The sequence below is a fragment of the Nicotiana attenuata genome, unplaced genomic scaffold (assembly GCF_001879085.1).
Source record: "Nicotiana attenuata strain UT unplaced genomic scaffold, NIATTr2, whole genome shotgun sequence".
Lineage (NCBI taxonomy): Eukaryota > Viridiplantae > Streptophyta > Magnoliopsida > Solanales > Solanaceae > Nicotiana > Nicotiana attenuata.
Genome location: NW_017670411.1, coordinates 379,634 through 397,836, shown reverse-complemented (window position 1 = coordinate 397,836; position 18,203 = coordinate 379,634). Strand labels below are relative to the sequence as shown.

The window sequence follows — 18,203 nt, the reverse complement described above, 5'->3', positions numbered from 1 at the left end:
AAAAAAGAACCCTAAACAAACCTCTCAAATCTCATCAGCCATAGATAGATAGAAGAAAAGAATTGATCTTTAGTTGGAGAACAAAAGAAGATGGGGGAAGAAACAGAAGAGCGTCAACAAGAATCAATTCCAAACCCTACTCCAGATCGCATTACAGCAGCCCAATTTCTCAACTGGAAGCGCCAAAAGAACGCTGATGCATCAGCTAAAAAGGCTGAAGTGGCTAGAAAGCGTGCAGAGGATATAGCTGCAGGGATAGTGCAGATGAATGGTCGTGAACTTTTCCAGCACGAGCCATGGGTGTTTGATAATTCCCTTTACTGATGCTGTTTTCCAGTATAAGTATCTTCTAATTATGTCCGACTGATATTTACTATAAACTTTGTAAGAAAAGCTGAAATTGTATATTGTTGTTTAGTGTAAGGACATCACGAGTTGCTTGAATCGAGTCTTAAAATCTTAAGCGGTTTTGTGTAGGATTCTTATCAGGTAATTATGAGGGGAATCTGTCCTCTTGCAACTTTAGGTACAAGTGTCGTTTTGCTAAACCGAAAACCACGATATTGTCGTGAAATTGCGTCTAAGTGATAATTAGTAATAGTAATAAATTGCGACTAAAAAAAAACAAAATTCTCATCAGCCTCACTCCCTCTCAACTCCTCCTAAATCCCCAAACCCCTTGTGACCAGCGGCCACCACTCCAAACAACCCCAAATTCACACTCCATAGCCCCAACTTCTCCTAAGTCCAAATCCTTTACCAATTTCACTGAAATCCCCACCAAAATCAACGAATAGTAGATCTAGGAATTCAAAACACCTAATCTGCCTCCCCTTCTGATTTTCTCGGAGTTATTGACTCGTTTGACCTAAAATTTGTGGTAACTGATTGTTCTTCAACCTGAACAATCGACTAACACTAATTTTGGGTCACTTCGAAAGTCGACGGAATCCAGTCGACACAGTCCTGACTGGTCGAATCTCGTTGGAATCACCTCTATCAGTGTGTACTTCTTTCCATAGGTACACCCTCCACCTTTTCTATCTTAGTCTTTTGTTGTTTTGTTTGATAAAATAGTAGAGTTTTAGTTGTTTGAGATTTGTGTGACCTAGTGTAATTGGGTCAGTTTGGCTCATAAATTTGTTGATTAACAGTAGATTAACATCTAATTAGTATATTTGTGTTGAATATGCACACGTCTGGATTTCTTAGTTAGTCGCATATTTAGCAAATTAATTGCATATTAATTAGTTTTAATTGCACAAAATGTTTGTTTAATCAACCTTTGATTTTAATTAGATGTTGGAACGTTTTGGTTGTTAAAGTTGTTTGCTAGGATAAATTGCATCACTGTTTGCTTCGTTTGATCTCTATATTTGCCTGATGACCCTATTTTGTAAATATTAAAAACTTGATGGAGTTAATTGAAAATAAGGAAATCTAGGAGAGTCTTTGAGATGTTTCTAGAAGAAAAAAGAATACTGAAAAATAGGAAAAAATGGACAGCTATTAGAAAAGATTCTGAAAATAGGACAGCTGTCCAAATTCTATTAAAAAAAGATGCCATTTTTCCTAATTTGTAGGGGCCTGAGAGATTCCTCTATATTTCCTCTGATTTTTCTATATACAGTTGTCACGACCCAAAACTCTCATGTCATGATGGCGCCTATCGATGGTACTAGGCAAGCCGACTTTCAAAATACTTCGATATTTCATTAAAAGATAAACCAAAAGCTTTTTTCTAACAAAGTTTTCATAAACACAAGTGTTAAACTCAAAATACAATGCAGAAAAATAGCCCCAAATATCGGGGTGTCACCAAGTCATGAGCACTAGACCTCCAGTCTAAGAAAAATACAGTGTTTGCGATATTCTGAGTCTAAATGTCAATAAAAAAAAAATAGCAAGGAGGGAGAACAAGGTCTGCGAACGCCGACAGCTACCTCGTAAATCTCCGGGTAATCGACCACGCACGAGCTTATTGACCTCCGAGACCGCTCACACCTGGACCTGCACACAAGGTGCAGGGAGTAACGTGAGTATTTCCAACTCAGTAAGTAACAGAAACAAATAAGGAACTGAGAAGAAGTAACGAGCTATACAACTACAATTCATTTCAGAAAATTTCAATAAAGAATAGACATGCTTTCATATCCGGTAGTTTAAGTCCAGACAGTTTTATACAGTTTCAAGTTCAAATAGACCGGGTATAAAATATTCAAGGAATTTCACAAGAATGACATATATCAACTAAGTTCAACAACAATTTAAAAGCAAGTACATCCTCTCAGGCAACAGTCACTCAACTCATCTCAATAGCTCAATCACTTGGCTCTCAGCCCTCAGTACTCACACTCAATAGGTACCTGCACTCACTAGGGGTGTGCAGACTCCGGAGGGGCTCCTTCAGCCCAAGCGCTATATCGCTGCAGCGTGTAGCCCGATCAAATATATAAATAGCCATAAGGCTCATTGCGGCATGCAACCCGATCCAATATACATAATAGCCCTAAGGCTCGTTGCGGCGTGCAACCCGATCCAATATACATACATACATACATACATACATACATATATATATATATATATATATATATATATATATATATATATATATATATATATATATATATATATATATCCCTGAGGCTCGATGCGGCGTGCAACCCGATCCTTATACACTCACATAGCTCACAGCTCGGCACTCAAGCCCTATCTCAATCACCAACCTCTCTAGTCCCTCAGGCTCTTAGAAATCATATAAATCAGCCCAAACAGAGATAATATCATGTATCAATACTAAACAAGAAGAGACGGAGGTATGATACGCAAGTAATATCATGACTGAGAACAGAATAGCAAATAGCAGTTAATTCAACAAGTACACGACCTCAACGGGTCCCAACAATGATATGATAAGGCCTAAACATGATTTCTAACATGAATTGCAGTCAAATTTCCATAAAATGGAGGGAACATGTAGTTAACAGTAAGCTATTTGACTTTACAGTCTCACGGGACGGATCAAGTCACAATCCCTTCGGTGCATGCGCACACACCCGTCATCAAGAATGTGCGTCACCTCCAAAATAGCCCCACAACATAAAATCCGGGGTTTCATACTCTAAGGACCAGATTTATAAATGTTACTTACCACAATCCGAGCGAAACGCTACTCCAAAATGCCCTTGCCTCGCGAGTCGGCCTCCAAATGTCTCGAATCTAGCCACAAGCAATACAATACAATTATTATAGGCTAAAGGGATCAATTCCACAAGAAAACTACTAAATTAGACCCTCAAAAACCGAAATTGGCTCAACCCGGCCCCCGGACCCACTTTTCGAAATCCAACAAAAATTACAAAACCCGAAAGCCCATTCACTCATGAGTCTAACCATACCAAATTTACTCCAATCTGATATCAAAATCCCATTCGAAACCCCAAAAATCTAACTCAAGAACACTTCATCTTCTTCCCCAACTTTTCACCCCAAATCACAAATTAGATGATAAAATCAAAGATAAAATCATGGGATTTAACCAAAACCAAGTAAGAAACACTTACCCCAATCAACTCCGCAAAAATCCCTTCAAGAATCGCCCAAATCCGTGATGTATATCTCAAACTATGAAAAATAGGCTCAAACCCTCGTTTTTGAAATTAATACTGTCTATCCAGATTTTCTTCTTCGCGAACGCAACCGCCCTCTCGCGTTCGCGTATCTTAGACTGCCTCTCATATTTACTCTTCGCGAATGCGGCCAACACCTCATGAACGCGTAGTCCAAAGACCTGGGGTCCCCAGTTGCCTCACCCCTCTTCGCGAACACGACACCACTCACGTGTTCGCGATGCACACACTTCCCTACCCTTCGCGTTCGCGTCCTTTCCTTCACGAATGCATAACAAAATCTCACCAGCTCAGAAACACTCTTCGTGAACGCGAGGCTCCTCTTGCAAACGCGTAAGAGGAAACCAGAAAAATGCAGCAACAAACATCAGCTAATTCACCAAGGCCAAAAATGATCCGTTAACCACCCGAAACTCACCCGAGACCCTTGGGACCTCAACCCAACATATCAACACGTCCCATAACATCATACGAACTTAGTTGAATCCTCAAATCACCTCAAACAACATAAAGAATACGAATTGCACCCGGATTCAAGCCTAATGAACTTTGAAATTTCCAAAATCTATCAACGACACCGAAACCTATCAAATCGCGTTCGATTGTCCTTAAATTTTGCACACAAGTCATAAATGACACCACAAACCTACTCCAACTTCTGTAAATCAAATCTGACCCCGATATCAAAATTTCCACTGCCGGTCAAATTTGCCAAATTTCCAACTTTCGCCAATTCAAGCCTAATTCTACTACGGACCTCCAAATCACATTCCGGACGCGCTACTATGTCCAAAATCACCTAATGGAGCTAACGGAACTATCAAAATTCAAATCCGAGGTTGTTTACCCGTAAGTCGACATCCGATCGATTTTTCCAACTTAAACTTCCAATTAAGAGACTAAGTGTCTCAATTCACTCCAAAATCACTCCGGACCCTAACCAACTAACCCGGTAAGTCAAAATACAGGTGTAGAATACAAAAGAAGTAGGAAATGGGGGAACGGGGATACGACTCTCAAAATGAACGGTCGAGTCATTACAACAGTACACTTTCATTCTATTAAAGAGGGGGATCGGGAATAATTTGAGGGGACTCTCTCTTAGCCTTGACTCTAGATTTCCAAAGATATTCCCTCACTACCAGAAGAACAAAAACTCCAGAAAAAAAAATATTTCAAAGTTGTTTTTCGTTTTCCTTCTTTGCTGCATATTTCTAGGATGTTTAAGAAGAGATTCTGAGTTCAAGAAGTGCTGGTCGTTTTGTTTGTTGATCATCTCTGCTTGCTGATCTCCAAGTCCCCTTCAGTCAGCCTTTATTTGGCATTTTGTTTTCTTTTCTACGCAATAAGGTGCACATTTCAACTTTGACTTCTCTGAAATTATAATAGAATATTAACTGCTGCTTTTAAAGATCATTGGCCGTGATTTTTTGTTTATAAGCTTGTTTGGACTGTTTGATTTGGTTGGTACCTAAAATATGTTGTAGAGCTAGTAACCAGTCTGCTGCGAAGTTGAGTATGTGATTAGAATGTTCATATAACTCATGTGTTTGCCTTGATTATTACTTGCAAATCCCTTCATGAAATTATACAGCTTGATCTTTTTTTTTATGCTGACATTTGAGTTGTTCCTTTTCCGGGAATCAAGTTTGTCGCTGTCAGGATGAAAGGTTCATGATCACTTGGGCTTCTCTTTTTTGTGTTACTGAATTCGAAAGATAAATTGTGGAACATTGGATAGAATTAATTTGCTTAAGGTTCATTTGTTACTAAAAATCTATAATAATCCTTTTCAATTTGATGTTTAGAAGAGTTTTGATCATGTATTTAATATTACAAGGCTTCATGGATGGATATTGATGCAATTAAACAGGTTTTTGACATTAGAATATTTGAAAAGTGATGTTGTATGATTTATTTCAAATTTAGTAGTTAGTGAAAACAAGTCATGATTGAAATTTTTCATATCTGGTCTTTAATATGTATAACCTCAATAGAAAGATACGCTTGAAAGGAGAAATGTATATATTAAGTAATTGGACCAAAATTCAAACGTAAGTCAGGGCCCATTGATTTCTAGGCCCACAACAGACTTGTTGACGTATTAAAAGGTTTAGTTACTCTAAAGGTCATGACTTTTGGGCTTCTATTAGCGCATTTCGCCTTCACTTGACTTGACGAGGTCCTAAAAGTGAATGCCAAATCCCACAATCAGTCCACTTTGTAATTAACAATTACTTAAAAGACAAGAACCTTTAAGTCACTATTAGTCATATGGAATTTCGTATACCTTACCGTAGATCTTCAGTGTGTCATATCCCCCATGCTTCAAATAAGGATTAATTTTAATATGCCTTTATCCATAAGCAATGCAATAAATCACTCCATATTCTTGGACCTTTCATACATAATCTCAATTTTAGAGAATTAACAATTCGTAAACATCGTAGTTTGCTTCAGGTAAGATTATAATCTTTTATCGTGATTATGTATACACTGGCGTGACGTAATTATGATTTTTCCAAAATAAATCAAAGTACGCGTTCGCGCGGCTTTGGCCAAACAATCTTGATAATTAATAAGGTTTGATTAATTGTGTACACGTGCGCGTGACAAGATTTTAAGCGCCCCAAATAAAGCCGATTTAAACACAGGTGATCCGTTCCAAAGATAAATCCATAACGCCATAATTAAAAGCGGTAAAAAGGTAAATATACGTAGGTTATGAAAATGAGTAATTAAATAATTTATTTAAGCCAGGTATGATTAAAGCGACCTGCTAAAACCACGGAACCCGGGAATGCCTAATACCTTCTCCCAGGTTAACAGAATTCCTTACTCGGTCTTCTGATTTTGTGGACATTAAAACAGAGTCAATTTTCCTCGATTTGGGATTTTAAAATTAAACCGGTGACTTGGGACACCATAAATCATTCCAAGTGGCGACTCTAAATTAAATAAATAATTTCATTTTGAATAATGTCACTTTAATTGGAAAACTCGCTATTTCTCGAAAAAAGGAGGTGTGACAGCTCTGGCCACTCTGCTAGGGATCGAACCCAAAATCTCTTTGTGGGCCTAATATGCTAAATGCCGCTCATTTAACGCTTTGATATTATTTGAACTGTATAAACTGCCTTCTTATGCCTCCCTTTTGAGTCTTCTAAATTTACGGTGCACACGTGCGCGTGGCCCACTTTTCTGATAGAGGTCATACCAATTAGAACAAGGCTAGATCAGCAACTTAGCCGGATAGACTTTTATGCTCCCGGTACATTGCCCCTACCTCGGCTCGAGCTGTCCGCTTGGGTAAGCCAAGTATAGAACACACCCCCAGGGTTTTAAACCTAGAATAACATAGGGTCATGCCGGATCCCTAGTAGGAACATTTGTTTGCATCACGTGCATTTGACTTTAGGGACTCAACACAGGGGTTGAGTCCGTCAAGGACAGGTGTACCTGAAATAAAAGACCATCCTGATGCATCCTACGTGCTATTTGTGCATTTATTTGTTTCGTCTTGCATGTTGATCGACTAGGGAAAGAAAATCAAGAGAAAAACCAAGAGTGAGGTAGGAGAGAGAAATTTATTCGGTCTGTAAAACCCCGGTATCTGAAAAAGTCTTGAAGCACTGTCGATATTTTGAAAAAAGAAAAGAAAAAGAAAGTTATTTCAAACTAAGTGAATATCTTAAAAAAAGAGCATATTTTCCTATTGTGTCAAAACTGACTGAACTACGCTGGTCTAATTCTCACCGGATGTGAGATACGTAGGCAACCTCCATAGGGTTCGGCCTTATTTTTGCAAAAATAACCAAAAAAATAATAAAATATGTCCAGGTGTTTTGGTCAAATGAGTAAACCGACCCAGCTTCGGTTGCGTCCCGAGCCGTTTCTACTGGAATAGCCTTAGAACATCACCAAAATTGTCGAAGGGCTATTCTCGCAAAAACAGGACATGTCTGTCAATAGGGCATCACTTTTTCCCATAAGGTGCCCCTCCCCTGCCTTAAGCTTTATTTTGAAAGTGTGAAGGGGCCATTGTTGCAAAAAATAGCCACCCTTGATTTAGGGCTAATATTGCATAAATAGCCACCATCCCTTTGATTTTTCCTTAGAAAATTGAAAGCTTGATTTGCAAAAAGAGTCCATTAGCTTATCTTTTGAAACTAAAGTCAACCCTAACCCTAACTATCCACAGGTACAAAATGAACACTGTCCAGAACCCACCGTTAATGATTGTAGAGCAGGATCCACTACAGCTTCAGATGTGGTGGTACGACTTAGATAAAGATGGTCAGGATTGGGTAACAGAGCATTTGGGCGCTCCTACAGATATTATGAAAGTCAAACCGCGGGATGATCTGATTAAGTCCTTAGTAACTTTCTGGAATCCCGTTCACAATGTCTTCCACTTCTCAGATTTTAAGCTTACTCCCACTTTGGAAGAAATAGCTGGATATTCTAGTTTTGGCTGGGATTTGAGAAATCAGCAACTTATATTTTCAAGGTCTCTCTCTATGGACCGATTCTTTGATCTCCTGAATATCAGTAAGCAAATGGGGAAAAACAATGTAGACAAAGGATGTTGTTCCTTTTACTTCCTGCACTCCAGGTTCGGGCACTCAAATGGGTTTGAAATACAAGAAAAAGGCCTAAACAACAAGCAGAATAAAGACATATGGCAAATTCATCGTCGCTTTGCTTCCATAGTGGCGTTTTTGGGAATTATGATCTTCCCAAATGAAGAGCGGACAATTGATATCCACATGGCCAGAATTGCGCAGGTCCTCACTACCAAAGAGAATCACACACTTGCTCCAATTATACTGTCAGACATTTATCGAGCATTGATGTTGTGCAAATCCGGGACAAAGTTCTTCGAAGGGTGCAATATTCTGTTGCAAATGTGGTTGATTGAGCATCTCCGCCATCACCCCCAAATTCATGAGTTACGGCCCGAACAAGAAAAACTTCATCGAGAGTTACGAGGAAAGGGTAAAAGATTACAACTCTCCAGAAGGGGTTGAAGCATGGATATCCCATCTAAGATCTTAAAGGCGAGTCAAATTGAATGGACTTTGGGATGGCTCCCTGTAAGGGAAGTGATACATATGACGGCTTCAAAAAGCTATTTGTTTGCTGATTGGTTTGAGAAGTGTTCAACCGTATGCACTGCAGAGAGTTCTAAGATAGTTGGGAAGGTACCAAGTGGTGCCCAAAGATGAAGATTTGAGTGTCCAAGTCATTGAGCTATGCCCAGAAGCTCCACTCCCCGAGACTTTAGTCCAACAAATTTGGAATGGTTGCCGGTACTTGAAAGATGATACCTAGGTGCCTGATCCCGTGAGAGGTGAGATGGACCCAGGTTATGCTATATGGTTCGAGAAAAGGTCTCGCGTTGATGATGAGCCAGAGCCTGAGCCCGAAAGGCCCGCCAAAAGGCCTCATACTCAGGCTTTTGATGATAAAATCCGAGAATGGTTGGCCTGGGGAGAAAAGAAAAAAGACTACCAAGCAACCATTCACGCCTTAGAAGAAAAGTTGAGAAGCCTCAAATTTGAGAATGACTTACAGGCGCAAGAAGCTGAAGGTGAAAAGAAAATTTTAACCCGGGAGAACGAGGCGCTCCATGCCCAACTCTGGGAAATGAGGATAGCCGCTGAAACGCGTGTGAGGAGTAAGAGGGATGAAAAAATCATAACCAACTTGAGGCTAAAGGTGCATGACTATGCGGCCGACCTGACAAAGGCCGAGAAGGATTTGGTGAAAGGTCACGCAAGGATAACCCAACTTGGGAAGGAAGCAGAGGAACGAGCAAAGCTAGCCAGCCAGGTGAAGCAAAGCTATGACAGAAAAGTCGCGATCTTAAGGAAAGAGTTGGCTGTTGTTGAAAGCAACATGGGTCAGCAAGTGAAAGACTTTAGGGCAGAGAGAGAACATTGTTATGCACTGATTAACCAATTGGAAGAAAGCGCGGTGCAATTGCAAAACCAAAACAATGAGACCGTGCAAATAGTAGAAGTTTGGGAGCAACAGATTAGGCGATTGCTCTAGGAGAAAGGCGCTATCAAGCTCAGAATCAAGGAAATAGCTGACTACGCGGCCATGAAATGCCATGAATGTGAAAATATGACTCGAGATATGTTCTTCCACTCGGTACTATCTTTCGCTCGCCAGATCATGGCCGAACTCGAGCTCCTTCAAGAAGAGCTTACAAGATGACCTGCACCGAGACCAACTGAAGCTAAGCTGGCCCTCGGAATAATATTTGAGGCCCATCTATGTTCTTTTTCAGTTTTTGAGTCTGTATTTTACCTTTTTATCAAGTCTGTTTGTCTTGTCATCCATGTTGAGTCTGTTGTTTTGTTTTGAGTCTGTATGTTTTCCTTTTTTGAGTCAGTTATCAGTACCTTCGATTCTTTGTAATAGCAAAAAACCCAAAGATTTTTATTAATGAAATTTTAAAAACCCCAAAAAAAATTCTTTTCTTTCGTTTTGCATTTATTCCCTGAACTACGTAATGGTCCGATTCATACGACGTCATGATACGTAGGTGTTACACCCCATGTTTTCGTACGTGAAATTACACCATAAGTAAATTGATGAAAGCTCATAAATGAGATGTTACATCCTGCATTTTCGTACGTTAAAGTTTTATCATAAATTAACCGACGTAAGTTCGGGAATGAGATTATTTTGAGATTATAAGCTTTATACTATTTCAAACAAATGGTAAGTAAATTCGTGAAGGTGAGAGGGTGAGCAAATCGAAGAAAATGAGTTTCGTCGAAGTTTGACATTTTGAGATAAAACACGGTCCAAGATATAATACCTGGTGTTTATGGACTAGTGCCATACAAGGTACCACATGACCATGATAGTAAGGTGTATAAGGTATGTTAAAAGTGAGTAGTATTTTAAGTAATTTGAGATAATTCTTAATTATGTGGATAATTAGTTAATTATTGGATTAGTGGGGGATTAACAAGTTAATTAAGGAAATGAGTGGATAATTATTGGGTGGGAAATCCCCCCCCCCCCCCAACGGCAGAAAGATTTGATCAATTAACTGACTCTTTACTCACAAAGCAAGGTGGCACATCTAAAGAGTTTTGTGGCTTAGTCATCACAAAGAAGTGGGGCGCACAACCTAAAATTTCAAAACATCTTCCTACATCATTAAGGGGGAGGTGTATGAGCTAAAGTAACGGATGATACAACTTTTTCTAAAGCTATTTCTTTGTTCATCTTTTCCAAGTGATATATTTAGCTTCTATATGAATAGTACCTCTAAAAGTACACTATGTTGAGTGTACAAACACAGAAAGGAAAAAGAAGCACGAATCTGGATTGGTCGAGATGCAATTCTAAGAGAGCACGGTACAATCTTTCTCAAGAATATCATACGGATTTTTCCCTATTTCGATCCGCCGTTACGTGTTCTATCACAAAAGACGTGTGTTAGAGAGATTGTCAAGAGAATCGGCTCAGGTATGTTAAGGTTATCCTTCTTTCCTTTTGGCATGATCCATATGATACAAACGAAACGAGCAAATGCACAACTTTCATAAATGACTCTATTCATAGAAGTACTAGAAGTGCCTATGTTCTTGATTCCCCATGTGTCCTATTATTCTCAGAAAATACGTAAGTTGATAAAGTTTATTTCATGATATTAAGGCATATTGATCTTATGACATTCTGAGAAATCTTATTAACATACTTCTTATGCATTTCATTGATGTATAAATGTACATTGACCCATGACCAGATGGCATTATATACGCGTATATGGGATATGGGAAAAGGTTACGGAGTTATATACGCACCACCACCTGATCAGCTGATATACATTGATGATTTTGCCCACAGTGGCCGAGATGATATGATGGAATGCCCTTAGAGGCTTGATGATGTTATGCACGCATATACCTATGCATGGTATGACATTTATATGCATATGCATGGCATTATAAATATTAATGATTCACAGAGTTATTCAGACTTACATGTTGAGTCTTTTACTCCATGTCTCTCATGTCTATTGTTTACTGATTTTCATTCCTTACATACTCGGTACATTATTTTCTGACGTCCCTTTTGCCTGGGGACACTGTGTTTCATGCCCGCAGGTCCTGATAGGTAGGGTAAGAGTCCTCCAAGTAGGCTATCAACTCAACGGAAGGTGTTGGTGCGCTCCATTTGCTCCGAAGTTTCTTATTTGGTAAGTATGATTATGACATGTATTGATTGGAATGGCGGGGCCCTGTCCCGACCTTTATGATATTTATGTACTCTTAGAGGCTTGTAGACAGATGTCATATATACCGATACTTGCATGGCCTTGTCGGCCTATGTTTTGAGTATATAAATGATCATGTCAACCTTATAGGCCAGTCTGCCATGTGTATAAGTTTCTACATCATGTTGGGTCATCCTATGTCCAATATTATCTTATGTTTAATTCCTGTTATCTCCTAACAACCCTTCTGGACCACTCCCATGATGATACGATAAGAAAGATATGTTACGTTGGTACTCGGTTGAGTAAGGCACTAGGTGCCCGTTGCGGTCCATCAGTTTGGGTCGTGACAGTAGGCAATCCCCATCAGATTCGATCATTGCCGTTAATTAAACTAAGTGAAAAAATGAAGAAGAGAAGAACGAAAAAGAAAGAAAAGAGTGACAAAAATAACAGAGAAAAACAAAGAGCGAAAAATAGCAAAAGAGAAAGAAAAAGAAAAAGAAATCAAGATATGTAAAAATGAATGAAAGAAAAGAGCTACAGAATGAAAAGAGATAGTGAAAGTCGGGATGAAACATGCAGTCGTTGCAAAAATATTTCAAATACATTTAACTGTTTAGGTACATTGCATCCCCAATGTGTGATTCCCTATCTTGTAAGTGTCTCAGAACTGACAAGGGTGTTGTGCGTGCAAATTAGCCAGGTCTTGTTCAGGTGGTTGGTTTTGTCAGTTATCTGGCTTCTCACCCCTATTTCACAAGATCAAAAGGAAAGGTCCCAATGGCTTCAGAAAGGAACCTCCGCCTTGTTAACACCGAGGATAGCCCTGAGCATCCTATTTCACAACCCGAGTCGGCAACTGCCGAAGAGAACAAGATGTTGCGTCTCCGCATGTTGGAAATGTAGGACGCCTGGTCCAACGGTAGAGAACCGCCAAGCGCAATTCCCGCGTTCCCCGAGCTGGTCCGTAGGACAGTTGGAACCACCAACATCCCCATGATTAACTCATTTGTCCCATTTGGGTACCCTTTGTCGTGCCCCCTTTTTTCCTCCGCAAAATTCGGGTTTGTGACATTTGGGAGGACAACTCATTCCTTTTGGGAATTGGGTTTGATTTAAAGAGTCGCCACCTAATCATTAGGGTGCATTAGGACACCAAGGAGGTTCGATTTGAATAACTAGAGATAGGGTAAGGGCTTGAAATTATTCTAAGGGGAAGGTGTTAGGCACCCCTCAGAATCCACTAGTGTGGTTCCCGGCCAGACTAATATTGTGAATTTGGGTACAATTAACATATAGACAAATAAGGCTCAAATAAGAGGGAATTTGTATCACATAAAGGTTTGAAAGTAAACAAGGTTTGATAGAACAATTAGAAAAAGCTATTTTTAAAAAAAAGAGTTTAAAATACTGAAAAGAAAGAATAAAGGGAGGGGGGGGGGGTCCTAGGTTTATTAATAATATGGATCACCCCACACAATGCCCGATAATCACTCCTCAATGAGGGGCTACACGTGACATTATCTCGTGGTCATCATATCCATATCTACCCTTCCCACCCCGTTAAGGTATTAAAGCGTGGAATGGTCTCGTTTACTTATTGCATGCTATTACCCGTCCCAATCCTATCAGTCCCGGAGACATTTAGGACTATTAATCCTAAAGGGGAGGGATATTAGGCTTATTTGTGATTTAAAGGTAAAAAAATTCTAAGGCGACATACAAAAACATGTATAGCAAATTGAGGGAAAGCACATAACAAATAAGAAGGCTCAGATATACCTCCTTTACACAAAGAAGCACATAATTTTGCATGACTTGCACATACTAGTTAAGGTCTAATTAAGAACTTAAAGGTTGAGGCGGACTGATTTATTACATAATTCAGATAAGAAGCCCGAATCAGGCCTGCCCGCTGGTTGTAGTTATTAAAAAAGATTCAGATTTTAATTTCACCCTAAGGCTTGCCTAAGTGTGGGACAAGGATCCTATAGGCGTGGTATCTACTGAATTACGAACGCAGTAACAACAAACCGAATACGTACTGGTTAAAAGATAGTCAGATTATTAAAGAAAGGCAAGTTTTTTTTACGAAGGTTGTAAGTTCTGCAAATGATGATACATCGTTATTACTGCGCGAATGAAGCGATTCAGATTCAATTAATAGTTCCTATAGACATGCTTTCTATGCGTTGTTGATTTAAGCCTTTTGTAGATATGGTGCAAATGTAGAAGCCTTATAGACATGATATCTAGATGCTGAATTTCATTATGAACATGATATCTAATTGCAGTTAATTGTTTAAGACCTATGAACATGATTGCTAGGTGAAGAATGGATGTACAAGATTCAGAAGGACCTATAGGTATACTTTCTATGTGCATATGCAGAACTCAGATTTTTCAGATACTTACGGACATGATTTCTATATGAGAGAATGCAGAATTCAGAAGCATCTATAGACATGGTATCTATACGAGAGAATGCAGAATTCAGAAATACCGATAGGCATGATATCTATGTGAGAATGCAGAACTCAGAAACACCTATAGACATGGTATCTATATGAGAATGCAGAATTCAGAAATACCTATAGACATGATATCTATGTATAGAATGCAGAATTCAAAAATACCTATAGGCATGATATCTACCCTTTGCATACATAGTTACCCACCCTTTTCACTAGCCATCCCCAATAGTTCATTACATATTATTACAGCCTAGAATAAAGTAAAAAATACATCAGAAAAAAATACAAATACAAGTACAACCAAGGAGAGCCTGATTCAGACTTCATGCCTGAAATATGAGGTACACCAACTCCATAAGATCATGATCCAAAGCCTTTCTCCCATTTGGATGTGTCAAAGTTCCCTAAGAGCCTCAAAGGGGACTCCGGGCAATGCTCACACCCCAAATACATTATCAGATTAACACAAGTGCAGTGTGGAAAGGTCAGCCCTCAAGTGTCCAAGATCAGAGGGAGCTCAAGGGACTCAAGGCAAGGCTCACAAGAGGGGGGAAGAACTTAAAGACTAAGAGAGTGTGCAAGCGCAGAAATAGAATTCTAAAGTGGGAGAGAAAAGGGAAATGGCTACAAATAAGTACACATAAGGTGTTTGGGGGGAATAGGGAAAATAAAAGAGGCAAGAACAGGCTGTGGGCATACCCAGCAATGGAGAATGCTAGCACACCCATAAGCCTGTTAGAACACACTATTGAAGGCTAGGATCCCAAGGGATCAAGCTTAATTCATGGACAATAATTTGCATATTGCCACACCTTAAGCCATAGCTCAAACACGTAGGGGGGGCAGGGGTTTGGGATTCGTAATAGAATCAGGCAAAAAGAAATCAGCATGCTAACTTGAGTGTTGAACTATGCAGAAACAGTAAGTAGACATGGATACAAAAAAGCAATAAATAAACACATTGTTGTGGTGCTAAAGCTTAAATCAGGACATACCAGTTTCAAAGAAACAAATAGAGAAAAGCCGTAGGTCTTGTAAACAGGCCACTGTGCAGACAAGAAGAGAGAATACTATTGTGTATAAGTGTAAGTTCAGAAAGACTATGAATCCGTGTTGTGTGTTAATGAAAGAGTCGTGCATTTATAGTGTGAAAATCAGGCGGAAATAAGGTAAGAAAATAGTTAAGGAACTGAATATCAATCAAGAATCAATCACACAAGACTTCCTTTAATTAAGGAATTCAGATTCAAACAGGAAAACTATTTAAGGGAAGAAATCAAATAAACATCTTGTACAAAGCATGTAGTTAGGGGTAAATACATAAAAGTTATTTAAGGACAGAATTTTGAAATACACGGTTGCATAAATAAGGTAAGAAAAATCAATTAGTAGTGAGTAAATCAAGGGTCGGAGATTTTGTAATCACTGGTCCATGAATGAACCAAGTCAGAAAAGTTAAGGAAAGTCAAATAACTTAAATCGAGTCATAGGGAAATCAACAAACAAGGAAAGAAATCAATCAAGCCTATACAGAAGGAAGTCTGAAAACCATTTTAGAGGGGAAGTTCAGCGCATATAAAGAGCATACAAACATGTTAAGAAGATGTCGTGTTCAATGCAAAATCAGTAGATAATAGACTATAGGAGCATGGTAGTCACATAGGTTAGCAATGTAGAAGAGAAGTAGCATCTAGTAGCATACAAAAGATCCAGTGTAAAAGACCTTAGAAAAGTTTTAGTGGAAAATCAGAATTGCTTAAAGAGACAGAGGTTGAGACAAAGAATTTTGAGACTTAGTTGAGAAACAAGTTTAGAACCTCGAAATAGTTAGGGTTTCTGAAATCAGACAGCTTTAAAGATGAAGAACAAACATATCACATAGCCAATGTTCTCAAACTCGGATGAACCCCTAAAGTTTAGGGTTTTACCATCAATCGAGTGCCGAGATGATAGGGCAAGTAATCAAGAAAGCAAAAGATACTAGTCGAAACAAGTTCAAAGGTCTCATAAAGGAACTGGGACCTTCGACATGCTTTTTCAATAACAAAAACTCATGAGAAACAAAGTAAAAGAGTAACATGCGACCCATATTAGAAGAACTGGTAGAAGAAACAAAACATGGTAGGAGAAATTTTAACAAGAGCACAGTAGGAGCAATATAATAGAAAAACATGGTAGAAGAGATTTAACAAGAACACAGTAGGAGCAATATAATAGAAAAACACGGTAGAAGAGATTTAACAAGAACACAGTAGGAGCAATATAATAGAAAAGCATGGTAGAAGAAATTTAACAAGAACATAGTAGAAAAACACACAAGAGAAGAAGAAAATTAGAGAAACACACAAGAAAATCAGAGAAGCATAACTCAAAACCCTAAATTGGAGAACAAAGGTTTTGAAAGTATAACTTTTGAATAAATATCAGAAAATCGTTTAAAAGCTTAGGGAAAGCATAGATCTGGAACATATCTAAAGAGATCAGAAAAACCTCAAAGCTAGGGTTTTTAGAGGAACCCAAACGGTGAGAAAGGCTTGGATCTAAACAGGAGGAGTTGAGGCCAGGCTCGAACAGACACGGCTTGCCGGAGCAAGGTCGGAGATGGCCGTGGAACTTGAATCGAAAAAAGTCTGGACCCAACTCTTCGTGGTCAAGTCATGAAGCTTCAGTAACCAAACGTGAGGAGCCATAGTTGGCTTGGTGGGTGGTGAAACCACCATGGATTCAGGTCAGAAGGTGACCGGAGAAGATGAAGGGAACTCATCGGAGAGGAGGGGAAGGGGGGAAGGTTTTAGAGAGACCCAGAGGTTAGAGAGATAGAGACGAGTGAGGCAAATGAGGGGTTTGGGGGGGGGGGTCGTTTGGCTTAATTAGGTAAGCATAGATCTGGACCGTGATCAACGACCAGGATTTGATCCGAGCTGGGTCGGGTAGATTTAGGATTGGGCTTGGGTATTGGGTTGGTTTAATTTGGGCTGGGTATAATTAAGCAAATTAAGAGGCCAAATGTGGCTATAAGTTAAATAACCCCTTTTTCCCTATTTAATTTATAAGAAATAGTAAATGAATTTCTGCAAAACTAATTAAAAGCAATAAAATGATTTATAATATATAATTATCAATTTAAAAATGTAAAATCCCATTTTATAAATATGTGACAGATTTAAACCTAAAAATGGCTAATATTGCAATTATGCAATTTTGCCCTTAAAAATACCGAATAAATTTTTAAAATATATGAAAAATATCTTAGCTATATTTTAGTACAAATATGAAAATCCAATAAATGAATCACCAAAAATGATAATTTTGGTGACAATTATTGGGTTTTTTTCTTGATAAATAGGATAGTAAATTGATATAAAAATCCTTGAAAAATTAAGAAAATAGTGCAACCCTGGGATATACTTATATATGCCTATATAGGCTATTTTGAAGGTATTTTGCATATTTAAAAATACAGGGAAAAATTGGGTATCAACAGCTGCCCTTCTTTACCCGGGAAGGATGAAAGAGTTGTCGGGTAAAGATATGATGACCGATTTTGACCGTATAAAACGGCTTGAAGAGGTTTGGCCGTGCTCTGGCTTTTGAGCTGCCTACATATCCCTGGCCTTACAGGAATCAGGCCATATGTAGTTCAGGATCCGTCGGCGGAGTATGCCGATGGAGACCTTTCAGGAACGGGCGCAATATTCAGGTCGGGATGAATGGTTAAGGTCTAATAGGGCTGCGGGAACTGAAGTGGGATCGCTCCTGCCGAGATGGCCATTGCTCACCGGTTTACCTGAAAATAAGCGATACAAGCGTATATTGTGCATAAATTTAAACATGATGCAAGTTCCCGTC

The 18,203-nt window shown here is 39.0% G+C and overlaps 1 protein-coding gene across 1 annotated transcript; it reads left to right on the top strand.

The window, feature by feature from the left end:
* The first annotated feature begins 51 nt into the window (after positions 1-51).
* On the top strand, positions 52-454 carry LOC109239054 (zinc finger CCCH domain-containing protein 15 homolog). The gene has a single exon (XM_019405558.1). It carries the CDS (start codon positions 91-93, stop codon positions 322-324), a length of 234 nt encoding a protein of 77 aa, XP_019261103.1. The 5' UTR covers positions 52-90; the 3' UTR covers positions 325-454.
* Positions 455-18,203: the final 17,749 nt, after the last annotated feature.

What these genes read in the sequence shown, in the direction of transcription:
- LOC109239054 (XM_019405558.1), top strand. Translation starts at nt 91, where the DNA reads ATGGGGGAAGAAACAGAAGAGCGTCAACAAGAATCAATTCCAAACCCT.